General features: G+C 36.8%; 1 protein-coding gene across 39 annotated transcripts in view; it reads right to left on the bottom strand.

Moving 5' to 3' along the window:
* Adgrl3 (adhesion G protein-coupled receptor L3) overlaps window positions 1–14,451 on the bottom strand; it is an 808,741-nt gene that overhangs the window by 426,807 nt on the left and 367,483 nt on the right. For 38 of the 39 annotated variants that reach the window (XM_011249474.3, XM_017320921.2, XM_030254561.1 and 35 more), the window contains one exon: window positions 13,031–13,244. The exons of the other annotated variant lie outside the window; for it this stretch is intronic. In XM_011249474.3, coding sequence (XP_011247776.1) covers window positions 13,031–13,244 — 214 coding nt within the window. The remainder of the gene's footprint in view (window positions 1–13,030; window positions 13,245–14,451) is intronic. 39 annotated transcript variants of the gene reach the window in all.

Below are 14,451 nucleotides of genomic sequence, written 5' to 3'. Positions count from 1 at the left end.
ATTGTTTCCAATTCTAAGAAGGGGCAAAGTGTCTTCGTTCTTCTTCAGTTTCATGTGTTTTGCAAATTGTACCTTATATCTCGCTATACTAAGTTTCTGGACTAATATCCACTTATCAGTGAGTACATAAAAAAAAAGAATTGATAAATGGGACTTCATGAAACTGGAAAGCTTCTGTAAGGCAAAGGACATAGTCAATAAGACAAATCGGCAACCTACTGACTGGGAAAAAAAATCTTCATTACTGCCACATCCAATAGAAGGCTAATATCCAAAAGATATAAAGAACTCAAGAAGGTGACCACCAAAAAACCAAACAACCCAAGCATAAAATGGGGTAAATTGAGAATTCAAAATAGAGGAATCTCAAATGGCTGAGAAGCACCTAGAGAAATGTTCAAAGTCCTTTGTGATTAGAGAAATGAAAATCAAAACAACCCTGAGATTTCACCTTACACCAATCAGAATGGCTAAGATCAAAACTTCAGGTGACAACACATGTTGGAGAGGATGGGGAGAAAGAGGAACACTCCTCCATTGCTGGTGGGATTGAAAACTGGTACAACCCACTCTGAAAATCAATCTAGAGGTTCCTCAGAAAAATTGGAAATAGATCTATCTGAAGATCCAGCAATACCACTCTTGGGAATATACCTAAAAGATGGCCCATCATGCCACAGGAGCACATGTTCCACTATGTTCATAGCATACTTGTTTGTGATAGCCAGAAGCTGGAAACAACCCAGATGTTCCATGACAGAAGAATGGATACAGAAAATGTGGTTCATATACACAATGGAATTTTACTTAGCTATTAAGAACTAGGATATCTTGAGTCAAATGAATGGAACTAGAAAATATCATCCTGAGTGAGGTAACTCAGACCCAAAAGGACATGCATGGTATGTACTCATGTACTCACCAATAAGTGGATATTAGCAAAAAACAAAACAAAACAAAAAAAACAAACAAACAAAAAAACAAAACAAAACAAAAAAAAAACCAAAAACCAAAAACCAAAAAACAAAAAACAAAAAACAAAACAAAACAGAATACCCAAGATGCAATCCACAGAACTCATAAAAGGTCAATAAGCTGAAGGGACCAAATGAGGATGTCTCAGTCCTGCTTGGGAGGGAGAAGAAAGAAATCATAAAGGGGGAGGGAGAGAGGGACCTGGGAAGGAAGGTAGACAGGGGTGGGGTTGGGTGTAAAAGAGGGAAACCTGATCTGGTACTGGGTGAGGCAAAAGAACTGAAGCCCTGAGGACCAGTAGAAAAAAATGTAAACAGGTAACCTCAGGAGGTAGGTTGTTTTTGGGGACCCTCAGGAATGTACCAGAGACCTGGGAGGTAAAAGACTTATATGACATGCCCTACAATAGAGAGAGGGAATTTGCAGACCCCACCTCCAGCAGGAAGACAGGACATCAAGTGAGGGAGGGGGGTCATCCCACAGTCAAAACTCTGACCCATAATTGTTCCTGTCTGAAAGAACTGCAGGGATGGAAATAGAGAGAAGCCTGAGGAAAAGACAGTCCAGTGACTGGCCCAAAGTAGAATCCAGCTCAAGGGGAGGCCCCAAGGTCTAACACTATTACTGAGGCTATGGAGCACTCAAAAAAAGGACCTGTCATGACTGCCCTCCAAAAGACCCAACAAGTAGCTGAAAGAGTCAGATGCAGATATTTGCATCCAACCAATGGACAGAAGCAGCTAATTTCTGTGGTTGAATTAGATAAAAGCTGGAAGAAGCTGAGGAGGAGGGTGACCCTGTAGGAGGACCAGCAGTCTCAATTAACCTGGATCCTCGAGATCTCTCAGACACTGGACCACCAAATAGGCAGCATACACCAGCTGATATGAGCCCCCCAACACATATACAGCAGAAGACTGCCGGATCTGGGTTCATTCAGGGAAGATGCACCTAACCCCCAAGAGACTGGAGGACCCAGGGAGCTTAGAGGTGGGGTGGGTGGCATTCTCATGAAGACAGGGAGGTGCGGAGGAGATATGGGAAGTAGAACAGTCAGAGACCGACCGGGAGGGGAATAAAATCTGGGGAAAAAAATTAAGTAAAAAGAAGGAACAAAATAATAATAATAACAAGAACAACAATAACGAGAAGCAGATGAAGATGACAAAGACAGAGAAGAAGAAGGAGAAAGAGGAGGAGAAGAAGGAGGAGGAGGAGGAGGAGGAGGAGGAGGAGGAGGAGGAGGAGGAGGAAGAGGAGGAGGAGGAGGAAAGGGGAAAAACAAACGAAGGAGAAAATAATAGATGTTCCCCATAAGATATGATGGACCAGGAGCATGTACCTAATTGAAATGCTCCCTGAGAACAGACTAATGGAGCAGAAATAACTCAGGCAAGACTCAAACAGCAAATACTTTGGGAGCACAGCTGGGGAAGGAGAAATCCTAGCATTAGAAATGTAGATTAGTGGTGATTCTCCCAGTAATTGTGCTAAAGCTGATTTGAAAAATCCATAGGACTCTGCCTTGGTTATTGGTAAGCGGAGCTCATCGGATTTTATTCATAACTAACAGAGTTTATTAAAATCCATTTACCATCATGGTTCCTTCGAATATTGTAAAAGGAGTTAGTAAAATAGGTATCAGATATGTATCAGATAATACTACTTCAGAGTTACCTTTTCCTGTAGATTTGGGTAAATTATAGGACTTGGACAAATTACACTGGGTTACTTCATGTAGTCTGCAAAATGTTTATGTCCCACAAAATCTTTATGTGTCTTAAGTTGCTCATATTAATTTATGGTTTGCCACACCTCAGGCATAAATTAACAAATTGCATTCTGTACAACATTATGTTATAGTATTTTTTAATCTCAAAGTTCTGAATTGCTACTGAAGGAAATACTTGGTTATAAAGTCATTTGGAGGACCCCATGTTTTCCTAGAGGTACAGGAAAAATAATTCAGAGCCTTGCCTCTAACTCCTCAGGCATGGATGACCTGCTTAGATTCCTTGGGAAGGTGAAAGGCCTTTTATGAGACTAATTTATGAAGAAAAAAAGGGGGGATTGTAAACATAATTTCTAAAATATCTTACCTCAGTGTTTGGAAAGGTTTTTTTTTTTTTCCCTAATAAGACTGGTCAGAAACAGTTTATATTACTAAAATTACAAATATACGATGTTTTAGCATAGACAAAATATTAAAAATGAATCTGTATCTCATCATAAAGAGAAAGATATAATGTCTATGTGAAGAACAAGTAGCTCCTGTAACAGAACTGAGAGTAATTCTAAAATGAAACTACTATTACCAAGAAACAAATACAGACTTCAGTGTTAACGTATCAAGAGGCAGGAATTGTAGCAGTCTATGGAGGTGCTGGTATTGGTGAGGGCATGACTCATCTTTCACCTTACACTGGGAGACCCTGTTGGCTAAGTCAGTTCAAATGCCTGCATATCTCAGAACAAACAAATAAAAACCAAGTGGAGGGGGCTGGTGAGATGGCTCAGTGGGTAAGAGCACCCAACTGCTCTTCCGAAGGTCTGGAGTTCAAATCCCAGCAACCACATGGTGGCTCACAACCATCTGTAACAAGATCTGATGCCCTCTTCTGGGTTGTCTGAAGTCAGCTACAGTGTACTTACATATAATAAATAAATAAATCTTTAAAAAAAAAAAAACAAGTGGATGCTTTGGAACGAAGTGGCTCTAAGTAAATCAGCAACACCAGTACTCTTAGGTGAAAGGATTTCTTCACTTCTCTCTGGTTATACAATTTATGAACTCACGGCTAGGCAGCCCCCCTTTAACATAACAATCATCATCTTGGCTTTTCGCTATTTCATAGTGTATCTTCTCCTTTCCCATGGCAGCATCTCTCTAGACTCATCTTCTCAGCCAAGGATTATTTACTCACCATACTAACAGGTCCAAGAAAGAGATCCAAATGTTTATTTTCTGAGATTGATAGCAACAGTAATTAGGATTACTAGCGATTTTGGAAAGCTTACAAGTCATTTTATTTTTATTTATTTATTTTTTACCTAAACTCAAACAAACATATATATTTACATAATGAAACCAGCACAGATGAGTGAAGAGCAGACGTTGCTTTCACTCCTCGATAGTTGTAATTACAAATAGATATGATTCACATAGCTTCCTGAACACAACGGATACAAAAAAAATAAAAAAAAATAACAGAAACTACTACCAGCTAATGTTATTTTTTTAAATAAACAAATATCTACTGGATAGTAGGGTTTGTTTGTTTGTTTCTGTTTTTTAGCATCTTGTGAAGTACCCTGTTCCTGGAGATCAGCCCCAAGAATGGCCAGATATTGCAAAGGAGATAAAGAGTCAGCAAAGGAGTAAGGGAGTCTTGCCTGGGGCTTCAGAGGATCTTGTAGCCTGACTGAATGACAGGGGAGGGAAATGCTTCTTTATGTATACAGAACTCAGTAGGCAGAGATAGATTCAGGTTGTTCAAAAACATAGATCATATCGCCTTTGTCCCCAGACATATGTTTTAACTTCTTCCTAGTCAGAAGTTTAGTCATCATCGATAATCAATGACAGAACAACAGAAAAATCTTCAGGTCAAAGCTGCTGCAGTTATTATTTATTTATTTAGCCACGATATTCACGTCTATGTAGAATGTATTTAGACATCTAACCTTGGTGTTCTTTGCTTCTTTGGTCATATGATACAACAGTGGCCCTGTACCCCTGCATGAGCTAAGTTTTCCAAGAAAGGGAAGTTTGAACATTTTATTCCTTTATCATTGATCCTCACCGTCATTTGTCCATCAATATAAGGCCCTGTGTAGGGCAGAGATACCTCTAGCCAATCTTACTTTGTTGCTGCTATCTTTTCCTCAAGGGCCATACCATGCGCAGTATCTGATCTTAAATTCCACATAATTGCCTAAGTGTACAGTAAGAGGTTTGAGTTTGGTCTGCGGCCAACTTCGCTAGCCCACAGAACCTTGTTTACCTTTTAACATTTACTCTTTTTCTGATTATCTAGTTCCTGAGTAAGTACAGAGGCAGAAGTTCCAAGAGCATCTTGGAATCAGAGCCTCATCAGGAGATCTCTGGCGTCTTTTATTTGAGTCACAAACTCCAGCGCATAAGGCAGACTTTCGAGTGGGGCTTTAAGGATAACACCCTAAGAATGGGAGTGGTAGTACACTCAGGACTGCTATCTGGGGGAATTTTAGAAGCAGCACTCCTGAGAGACTACATAAACAATTCATAAGAAATTTCCCATCAATCCAATATCTCCATGTTTACAAATATTAAAAGGCCCCCAAGCATGCATCACGAGGAGAGCAAGATGAAAAGTGGGAGACTGTACGACAGCAATAGCATCCCTCAGCTCAGCTTAACTGGATCTTTGTCAAGAAGCTGAGCTGGCTTTATGACTTTTGCTGTTCCCAATAGATGTGGCTGTGCCATTATGTCCCTTTAACAAGTTATGTTTACACATTTACAGTTGTTTTTAAAAATGTAATCTGAGCATTTGTATGGAAACAATAATAAAAACAGTATACTAAATAAAACTAAACTCAACTCTATAATGAAAAAATAATTACTGCATAAGGGGCAAAAATAAAACTCGAACACATTCATTTTATTATCTATGAGCTAAATCCTTGATGATGGAGATTTAATCTCCTTAAACTTCATTATATAAAACATTAGTTGCTACAGTATTTTGTTTCTTATTTTTATTTTATTAAGAAAATGTATTATCTTCCCATTTCTGCTTTGAACGGTCTCATAAAACTTCCCACTCATGAAGCCTCATTGATCCTAAACTATAAATTGCTATGTGCTTTCTTTATTGCCAAAACTATGCAAGTTTCAAATTATTCTCCAAGATCACTAGTGAATTTCCATTTGCTGAAATATTCCTATAGATAATGGATCCCATTTAAAATGTAAAATGCTGGTAATATTAACAAGGTGTAGTTTCAAGGGTTGAGTGTCTTCAGCTGGAAACTCTAAAAGCAGACAAAAAAAAAAATGTCCACTAATTTAATTAGCTTCACGGAATACTCCCAGCATCAGAAAATCAAGACTTCCCACTCTTAGTCTGCCAACAACTATTTCTTTTTTAGCAACAAGGTTGGTGAACACTTGGGATTTTATTTAAACCTTCCGGTCTTTAGCTGCCTCCTTCTTTAAGAATGGAAGTGTTTTTCATTTCACTCAAATAAGCCAAGCAATGGTTAAATGAGTTTGGTTCACACTAACTTCTTAGGGAATTGTCAGGTGCTTGCAGGTTACCGGCAGACCTCTCCTTAGCATCCACTAGAATTTCCATTACCCTCTTTAGGACCATACTGGGGACCAAGCTCCAAGTTCATAGGCTTTAATGGACAAGCCCAAAGCAAACCATCACATGCTCACAAGATATTTAAAAATGTTTCATTATAGTTTTCTTTTTAGACAACATTCCAAGTATTCTAATATTTCAAGTTCTACAAACAGACAACAGCACAGGTTAGAATGGAGGTTTGGAAACAGTTTCACTGGGAACAGAAAGGTGGCACAACAGTTATGAGCACTGATTTCTCTTCCAGAGGACCCAAGTTCAATCCCCAGAACACACAAAGTGGCTCACAACCACCTGTAACTGCAGTCTCAGAGGATCCGATGCCCACTTCTGGCCTTAGAATGCACAGACATGTGCCCAGATATAAATGCCAGCAAAATACTCATACATATAAAATAGATAAAATAGTAAAAATAAAAGGGGGGAAGGTTTAAAAAATCGTAAACAAACAAAAAGCAACCTTCATTATGCATTTACTAAAAGTAAGCAAAGTCAATTGCAGATTTTGTAAATCAAATATGAAACAGAAATTCTAAAGGTGTATCAATCATACCAACCATACCAATGTTTCTCTACTGAAGTCCTATTTGGTATTATTTTGCTGCATTTGTTTAGCAAAATATTTATTAACAGTTACATAAACCAAAGCTACTAAGAACAGTACTAAATAAAAAAAAATGACTGGACATTTAAATATTTTATGTTACAGATGGCTTAAAGTTCTCAAATCTCACTATTATGACACAGAGCCCAGCAGCACTGAGTTTGGAGTTCAATTGTGTTTCTTAGAAGTAGCAGAAGCTACACTCCTGAAGTCTCACCAGCTTGTCAACATGAACAGAATGTGAACTAGGACAATGACAATACATATGTAATGTGGAAGAGGGAAAGCTCACCAAGCTCACCATTAGACAAAGCATTGCACGCAGCTAAGGAATGCCGAGAGTGGGAGAAGAGAGTCTTCCCCAGGAAAGAGCACACCAACTTGCTATCGAGTAACAAATGGTCAACCCTGAAGACAAATACACACATGTACACACAGACTGAGCACACTCTAGTGATGTACTTACGGGGAGAAAGACACACACAGAAACATGGACACATACATAACAACAGTGAGTTTCAACGGAAGCAAATAGGATACATGGGGTTTGGAGGGAGGATAGGGGGGGGGAAGTTATATAATTATATTATAATTCAAAATATAAAATTATTTCGATAAAGTTGGTCTCCATACAACACACTTGTTTTCAATAAATGAAGTAAATAAATAATTTATTTTAAAAACAAGTCTCCAATAGCACAAACCTCTATCAGTGGCTCTCCTGATCTTTCTGGGTTTAGGATAATACCACAAAAGAACCCAATTTTCTTCTCCTTAAACTTTGTTAAAACCAAAATAAATAAATAAATATTTAACAGATAACTTCTTTTAAAATTAAATTAATTCCTAAATGGACTTGGAAACATGCAAGCTGATTGGCCCTAGTAGATTCACAGATACGAAAGAAAGTACCATGTGGTAAAACAGAAGCTTTCACTCGAGTAAGAACACTGCTGAATACTTCTATTCTGTACATCAGGGCTGAGAGAACTGCTCTTCTGCTCTTCCCTACTTCCGTCTGTCCTTTAAAGCAAACACGTACACAAATATCAACACAGTGTACAAAACAGATTGGTTCTACATCAGTCTGGGAAAATGCAAGCACTTAAAGTTTTTGTTGTTGCTATTGTTGTTGTTAGTCGTGGTGGTGGTGGTGATGTGGTATGTGTGTGTGTATTTGTGTAATTTTGAAGGAAGCCATCAAACATCCTGTAATGCATCCGTCACAGTCACAGAGGAGTGGCTCATATGTACACACCCTGTTATTGAAACACTTATTAGGTTATGTACACACACAATCTGCCGCTGGCATTTCTTCCTCTACTGTTAAAGAAGGTTCTTTTCAACTGTTCTAGCAATGCATACAACAGAAACCAAGATCTCTTAGAAAGCTGTAAAGTCCCCTGCAGTGCCGCTGATATCAACTGCAGTGTAACTTTCAAAAGGTGAGATACAATTCTCTCCCCCTCCCACGCCCTCTCTCTTCTGCCAGGTCCCCTCTGTGAGGATAACATCTGAGAATATAATACTGTTAAAATACTCCTGAAACTATAATAAATGGAGGAATTTCATGAGAAAATGTATTTCTATTGTATACATTTCATGACCTGTGATCCTAAGTTAATTCAAGTGTTCATGGTAGACTTATTTTTGTCTGCGTTTATTTTTATGTCTCTTTCCCTTGACCCCATTGAGAAGTTATATAATGTTAACTCCATTTTAATATTTATTTTTTAGCCTAAAATATGTATCAAGGATAAACACACACACACACACAAACAACAAAAATATAGGTTAAGTCATAACATTGCTGAGGAGAGAAGGAGATTTATATCAACTGGCCTGGAGAATCTTGCAACAGTAACACAAAGTTCCTGAAACCAACTCATTATAAAGGCTGCCTTGCTTTATAAAAGTGTTAGAAAATAATTATTCTTGAAATGACAAAGATGTGGCATATAAAAAATATTCAGTGACAATTGAACACAGCAAATACACTGAATGAGAAGGGCCAAGTTCAAGAGTATCTTATACAAAATCATCGTTTAAATTACAAAATGAGCAAAACTAATTTAGATTGTTCCAAGTCAGAACTGAGATGTCCTTAAGAAGGAGTGTGGCTAGTGCTCCCTGCTTCACCGGTTTGTTAGATACATGGATGAGCTCAGTTTGTGACATTTCCTTGAACTGTACACATTTGATTCGTGTAATTTTATATATATATATATATATATATATATATATGTCAGTGAAACTACATGCTCACATAAATACACACGCATGTATGTGTTCACACACACCGCTTTGCAAATGCTTTCACAGTAGGCGAACATATATATAAGATTATGAGACCACATATGCTATAACATATACTAAAACGGAAGCTTAAATGTCAATGCACATGACATTCAGATTTCTTACATTTAGAAGGAATTGATGTCAAATGTATAATAAGGGCTCCAGGTCAAAAATTAAATAAAGAAACCTATCAAATTTGTGTATCATCTAGTCTTTCTGTTGTATCTTGATGGCATGTGTACCCGATGGCTAAGCAGAGGTTTGATAGAATAGTTTGAGTCTAAGCACTGACATATTTGGAGAGGACTGGGCCACATGAAACGCGAGGACATCCCCAACAGAACACCAGTATGTTTCATAGCCGCAGTAGGAGAAGATAAAGGAAGGAGGCTACTCTGCCTGTGCCTTCCCCATGTCCTTCCACCTACACAGACTGTACGTAATTGAGCCAATGTTAGCACCTTTCAGCCCAACAGGCTCTCTGATAATACCTACAAGAACAAAACTTTCTTTTTCTTTTCTTTTTTTTTATTTCCTCAATAAATGTAAAGGAGTAAAGAATAAATGGAGCTCAGAGGATTGTTGGCTACAACAATCTTCTTGGCTACATTCTATCTATCCAAGATACTTTATGAGCAGGAACCATTCCTGGCTTATTTATTCATCAAACCTGACTCCCCTGTCATAGAAAACACCATCTGATTACTTTCAAGAGCTGGCTCAAATTTCACAGTTAATAGCTGAAAACAACTCTGAACTCCACCTGCCGTCCACAAAGAGACTTCCTGAAGTTATGCAGTTGCTAAAGGTTACTTTTACACGAGGATCCCAAAACTTTGTCAAGTATTTCATCTAAAACGTCGCTAAAATTTACAAACACAATTCAAAAAGAATAGAAGCCATGTAAATATGAATCTTGAGAGAGTTGTTTATGAACATGACTAAATCAGAAAGCAGTAGGACACTAAGGTGTTTCCTGGATAAAAACATTAATTTGCCATTCTCAAAGCATACAATTAGACAAAGAGAACCAGCTATGTAATAATTTAGACTACCTGGTGTACACACACAATAAGAAGGATGTGCAGTTTCAGAAGGATAAATAAATATACTCTATCATTTGAGTTAATCTTTTAGTATGTAAAAAAAAAAAAAAAAAGATAGAACAATAAACATGAAACGTTAAGAAGGCTGACCAGATGGGAACAATGGCATGAGATCTTTTAGATTTGGAAAATATAGGTGTAATTTGATCACGTGTGTGTGTGTGTGTGTGTGTGTGTGTGTGTGTGTTTGTGTGTATGTGCACGCACCCCAGATCAAACAAAGGGACCAAAGCCATTCTAGACTCAAGTATGCGCAATTCTAAGGTCTGTGAGCAAAATGGCATTTCTCAAAAGGTTACCAGAGAGGACTGTTTTACTGCAGACAAATGAAGATATCTGCTATCACATTTCCTTTATTTCAATGCACAAATTTTTCATACTTAAAAGTTATTTCATGCTTTATGTAACTTGTCCAAATTTAACACAAAGTGTATTTTATGTGTATCTGTCTCATCTGTCTAAGCTTTGAGATTTAAGTGAACAAGTTAGAAAGGCTTTTTCACAAGTTTATGCAAGGATATAGTAATAATAACTTTCATACTTAGTAATAATCCTCCCTCAAGACATACTTAATATTTATACCCTGAGACAATCTTTTTAAAAGCTTAAATTTGACAACAAAAATCCAATTATCTAATATACACTTCAGAAGGTACTTTTCATTTTTATTTCATTTTTAATATATTCATCTGATTAGCATATCTATGTTATTAGCATTTCCAATGTCATGGTTGGTTATTATTTCCATTATTTAATGTGGTTGACATGACATCATAAGAATTCATTATAAAAAAGTTGGGTAGCCTTGGACATCTGACAACAGAGACCCAACTTCTTTCTGTAAGGATCAAAGTATTTATTTTGGAAACTAAAATTGCACTACACCTAACAGTTCAAAGACAAATAAGCACAGTTATTTCAGCCTACTTGAAAAGTCTCCATTAAGAACTTACCAGGAGAATTTACTCAAAGGATTTTGTTAGTGTGGAAGGCAGGTTCGACTGTAGATGTGTCACTATGGGTACGCAGCCTAGATACTTCAGCATATGGAAATGGTCCATTATTAGTAATGTTTGTAATAATTACAGAATTATGGATTATTTTGGAATGGTATTAATGAATGGACTAAAACAATTTTAAGGAACGTCATCTATAGAACAAAACTAATGAAGTTCAAGCATTTGCTATAGCTCAACTACTCCCTAACCCCTGAAAAACAGTGCTACCTAAGAAAAACTACACATATTACAGAACGGATGCAATCTTAGTTCTATTACCCAAGTAAAACAAATAACTATTTAGCCAGTATGAATTTCTTAATTACTAATAACATCGATAAAATAGGACGTATGAAGTTATGTAAAGTGGATAACTATTTCCAAGAAATGATTATAATAGTGAACAAATGTTTAATGTATGTTTATTTTCTTTCCCTCTGTCCCTGTTATATGCATATATAGAGATATATGATGTATATATACATATATGTATACACAAGTAAAGAATTATCTAACTTTTATCAAATGGATCCTTACTTTCAATATCTTATGTTTCTTCAACACCAGCTTTAGCCTAAGTTACTCTGTAATAATAAACATGTAAGGAACTTTTATTATGACAAATCTTAAATCTTTGGTATAGATATTATAGACCTATCTTCTTAGAATCAGTTTTTCTTAGTTCATGAAATTACATGGTAACTTAGTTTTTACATTTTGACATGGAAATGATTTAGCTAATCATAATTTTTAAATTTTTTATTAGATATTTTCTTCATTTATATTTCAAATGTTATCCCGAAAGTCTCCTTTAGCTAACTGTATTAAATCCATTTCATATATTATACTGCAAATTAGTGTTTTCTTCATATTTCCAAGGTAAAATAATTTTTTTATTTTTTGGTCTTTTTGAGACAGGGTTTCTCTGTGTAGCCCTGGCTGTCCTGGAACTCACTTTGTAGACCAGGCTGACCTCGAACTCAGAAATCTTCCTGTGTCTGCTTCCCAAGTGCTGGGATTAAAGGTGTGCACCACCACTGCCTGGCTGGTAAAATCATTCTTTATCAATTACATATTACTGTGTTCTGATTGATGATTATATAGATTACATATTGATTTATTTTATTTTTATCCATGTGTGTATGTGCATTGGCCTTTCTGCATTGCACCACAGGTGTTCAGGTGCCAACGGAGGCCAGAAGAGGGGGTCAGAACCCCTAAAACTGTAGTTAAAAACAGTAGTTGATATTTGGTTTCCATGTCAGTGCTTGGAACAAAACTTGGGTCTTCTCTAAGAGCATCAACTGCTCTTAATCACTGGCCCCTAATGTGGCTTTTGGTTTTCTGTATTATTTGTATTTCTAATTCTTAAGTCTATTTCCACACTTTACATTTAAGAGAAAATTCTGACTTAGCAAACTTTGTCTCTTATAACCAATCCATATTTAAAGAACACTATCAGTATACACCACTAGGAAGACTGTAAAATTAAACTTTATAATAATGCTAACGAGTTTTCTGTTGTTCAAGCCCCATAGTGCGGATGGTAGCACCACTACTCTGGTGATAGGGGGAGTGATCTACAGTGGTTTTTCTAAAACAAACACCACCTTCAAAAATCTTATTCACATTGTCTATCAAGCAAATTTACACTGACTTTTCATACTCGTGAAAGGAAGAGGTCTGGGTGCATCGTACCTTTGAGACATAATCTTATAGGCATCTGGCAGATAACACCGAATGTTCTCCATCTGAGCAGGGTCCGAGTCACAGATCTTGTCATCGGTCCTCCCGTAGTTGGCGCTCTCGATCATGATGACGTCTGTGCCCGGACAACGGAGCTCAATGGGGTAGCTCTCACAGGAGAGCTCTCTGCGGACCACTGCCATGGGAATTGGGGCGCGGCTGAAAGCTACAGGAAGAGGCAAAAAAGATATCATCATCACTGGACATCCAAGGACTTTACACACTTTGGCTTTTCCAGTGTGCCTGGAAATATAACTTTAAGTGATATGGGATATTTCTCTTTCCAGTAATAACAAATGACAACCCCCCCCCCATCTAAGTATAACAATAACGTATTAAAAGTCTAAGCTAACATTTATTTTGTTCTTAGAGTGCCAAAAAGGTATTCTTTTTTTTTTTTAAATGAGATTGATGTTTTCAGGAGATGCATGTCAAATGTAGGTAACTGTTTTTTAAAAACAACAAAAATATATAGTTAACCAATACCACATTAAAATTAAATGTAATCAATTTTTAAAATTAAATTACTCAGTGAATTGAATTTCAAAACTAAACATAATCAATGTATTCACATTTAGCCAAACTGATACATAAGCAATGGCATCATGTGTTTATTTTAATTGAATATCTTTTTTTGTGAATTACTTGCCTACGTTTGTACAAGGTATGTTGTTGTAAAAAAATCTTGTAATAGTAGGAAAAATCCATATCTATCCTCTATGGTCGTCACGAGCGACTGTTCTGGCTCTCACATTTTAAATTATTGGTATACATGTAGACTTAATTTTGCTACAGAGGATAGCTAACTTTTTATGTCGATATTAACGTCTCCCTTCCCTTGCCAATACATCACTGGAAGAAAGTCAAATGTTTAAATGCCATAAAAACTAGCCAAGTTTCCCTTAAAACATATCATTGAAATTATAGTTGAAGTATTTTCCAACTGTGAAATAAGTAGGTTTTGAAATATTTTTATGTAAGGGACAGATTAAATTTGCACAGTTGGTTAATTCTCTAATGTGTCCATCCATACAAATAAGTATTTACAACATGTGGATTTTTTGTCGTTCTTTTTTCTAAGCATGAAATGTGGAGGAAAATGAGGAGAAGCAGAGACGGGAAATGAAGCAGCAGAAGAAGCTGAAAGGGATGACCATTTTGTCTTTAGAAATAGTGATTTCTTTGAAAACGTCTATGATTTTAAATTTGAGAATGACATAAATTTTGTCTTATTTCTGTTTGGCTCATAGGCTCCTTTTAAACCTGAGCAGATCACTTAAAGTACTTCTGGCTGGCGTTGGAGGGCTGAGAGAGGTCAAGCACACAGGCTACTCTCCTAGAGGGTCCAAGTCTAATTCCCAGCCCCAACATTA

This window comes from Mus musculus, chromosome 5 (assembly GCF_000001635.26).
Source record: "Mus musculus strain C57BL/6J chromosome 5, GRCm38.p6 C57BL/6J".
Taxonomy (NCBI): domain Eukaryota; kingdom Metazoa; phylum Chordata; class Mammalia; order Rodentia; family Muridae; genus Mus; species Mus musculus.
The sequence above is the reverse complement of the archived record's forward strand: the minus strand, read 5'-3'. Positions and strand labels throughout refer to the sequence as shown.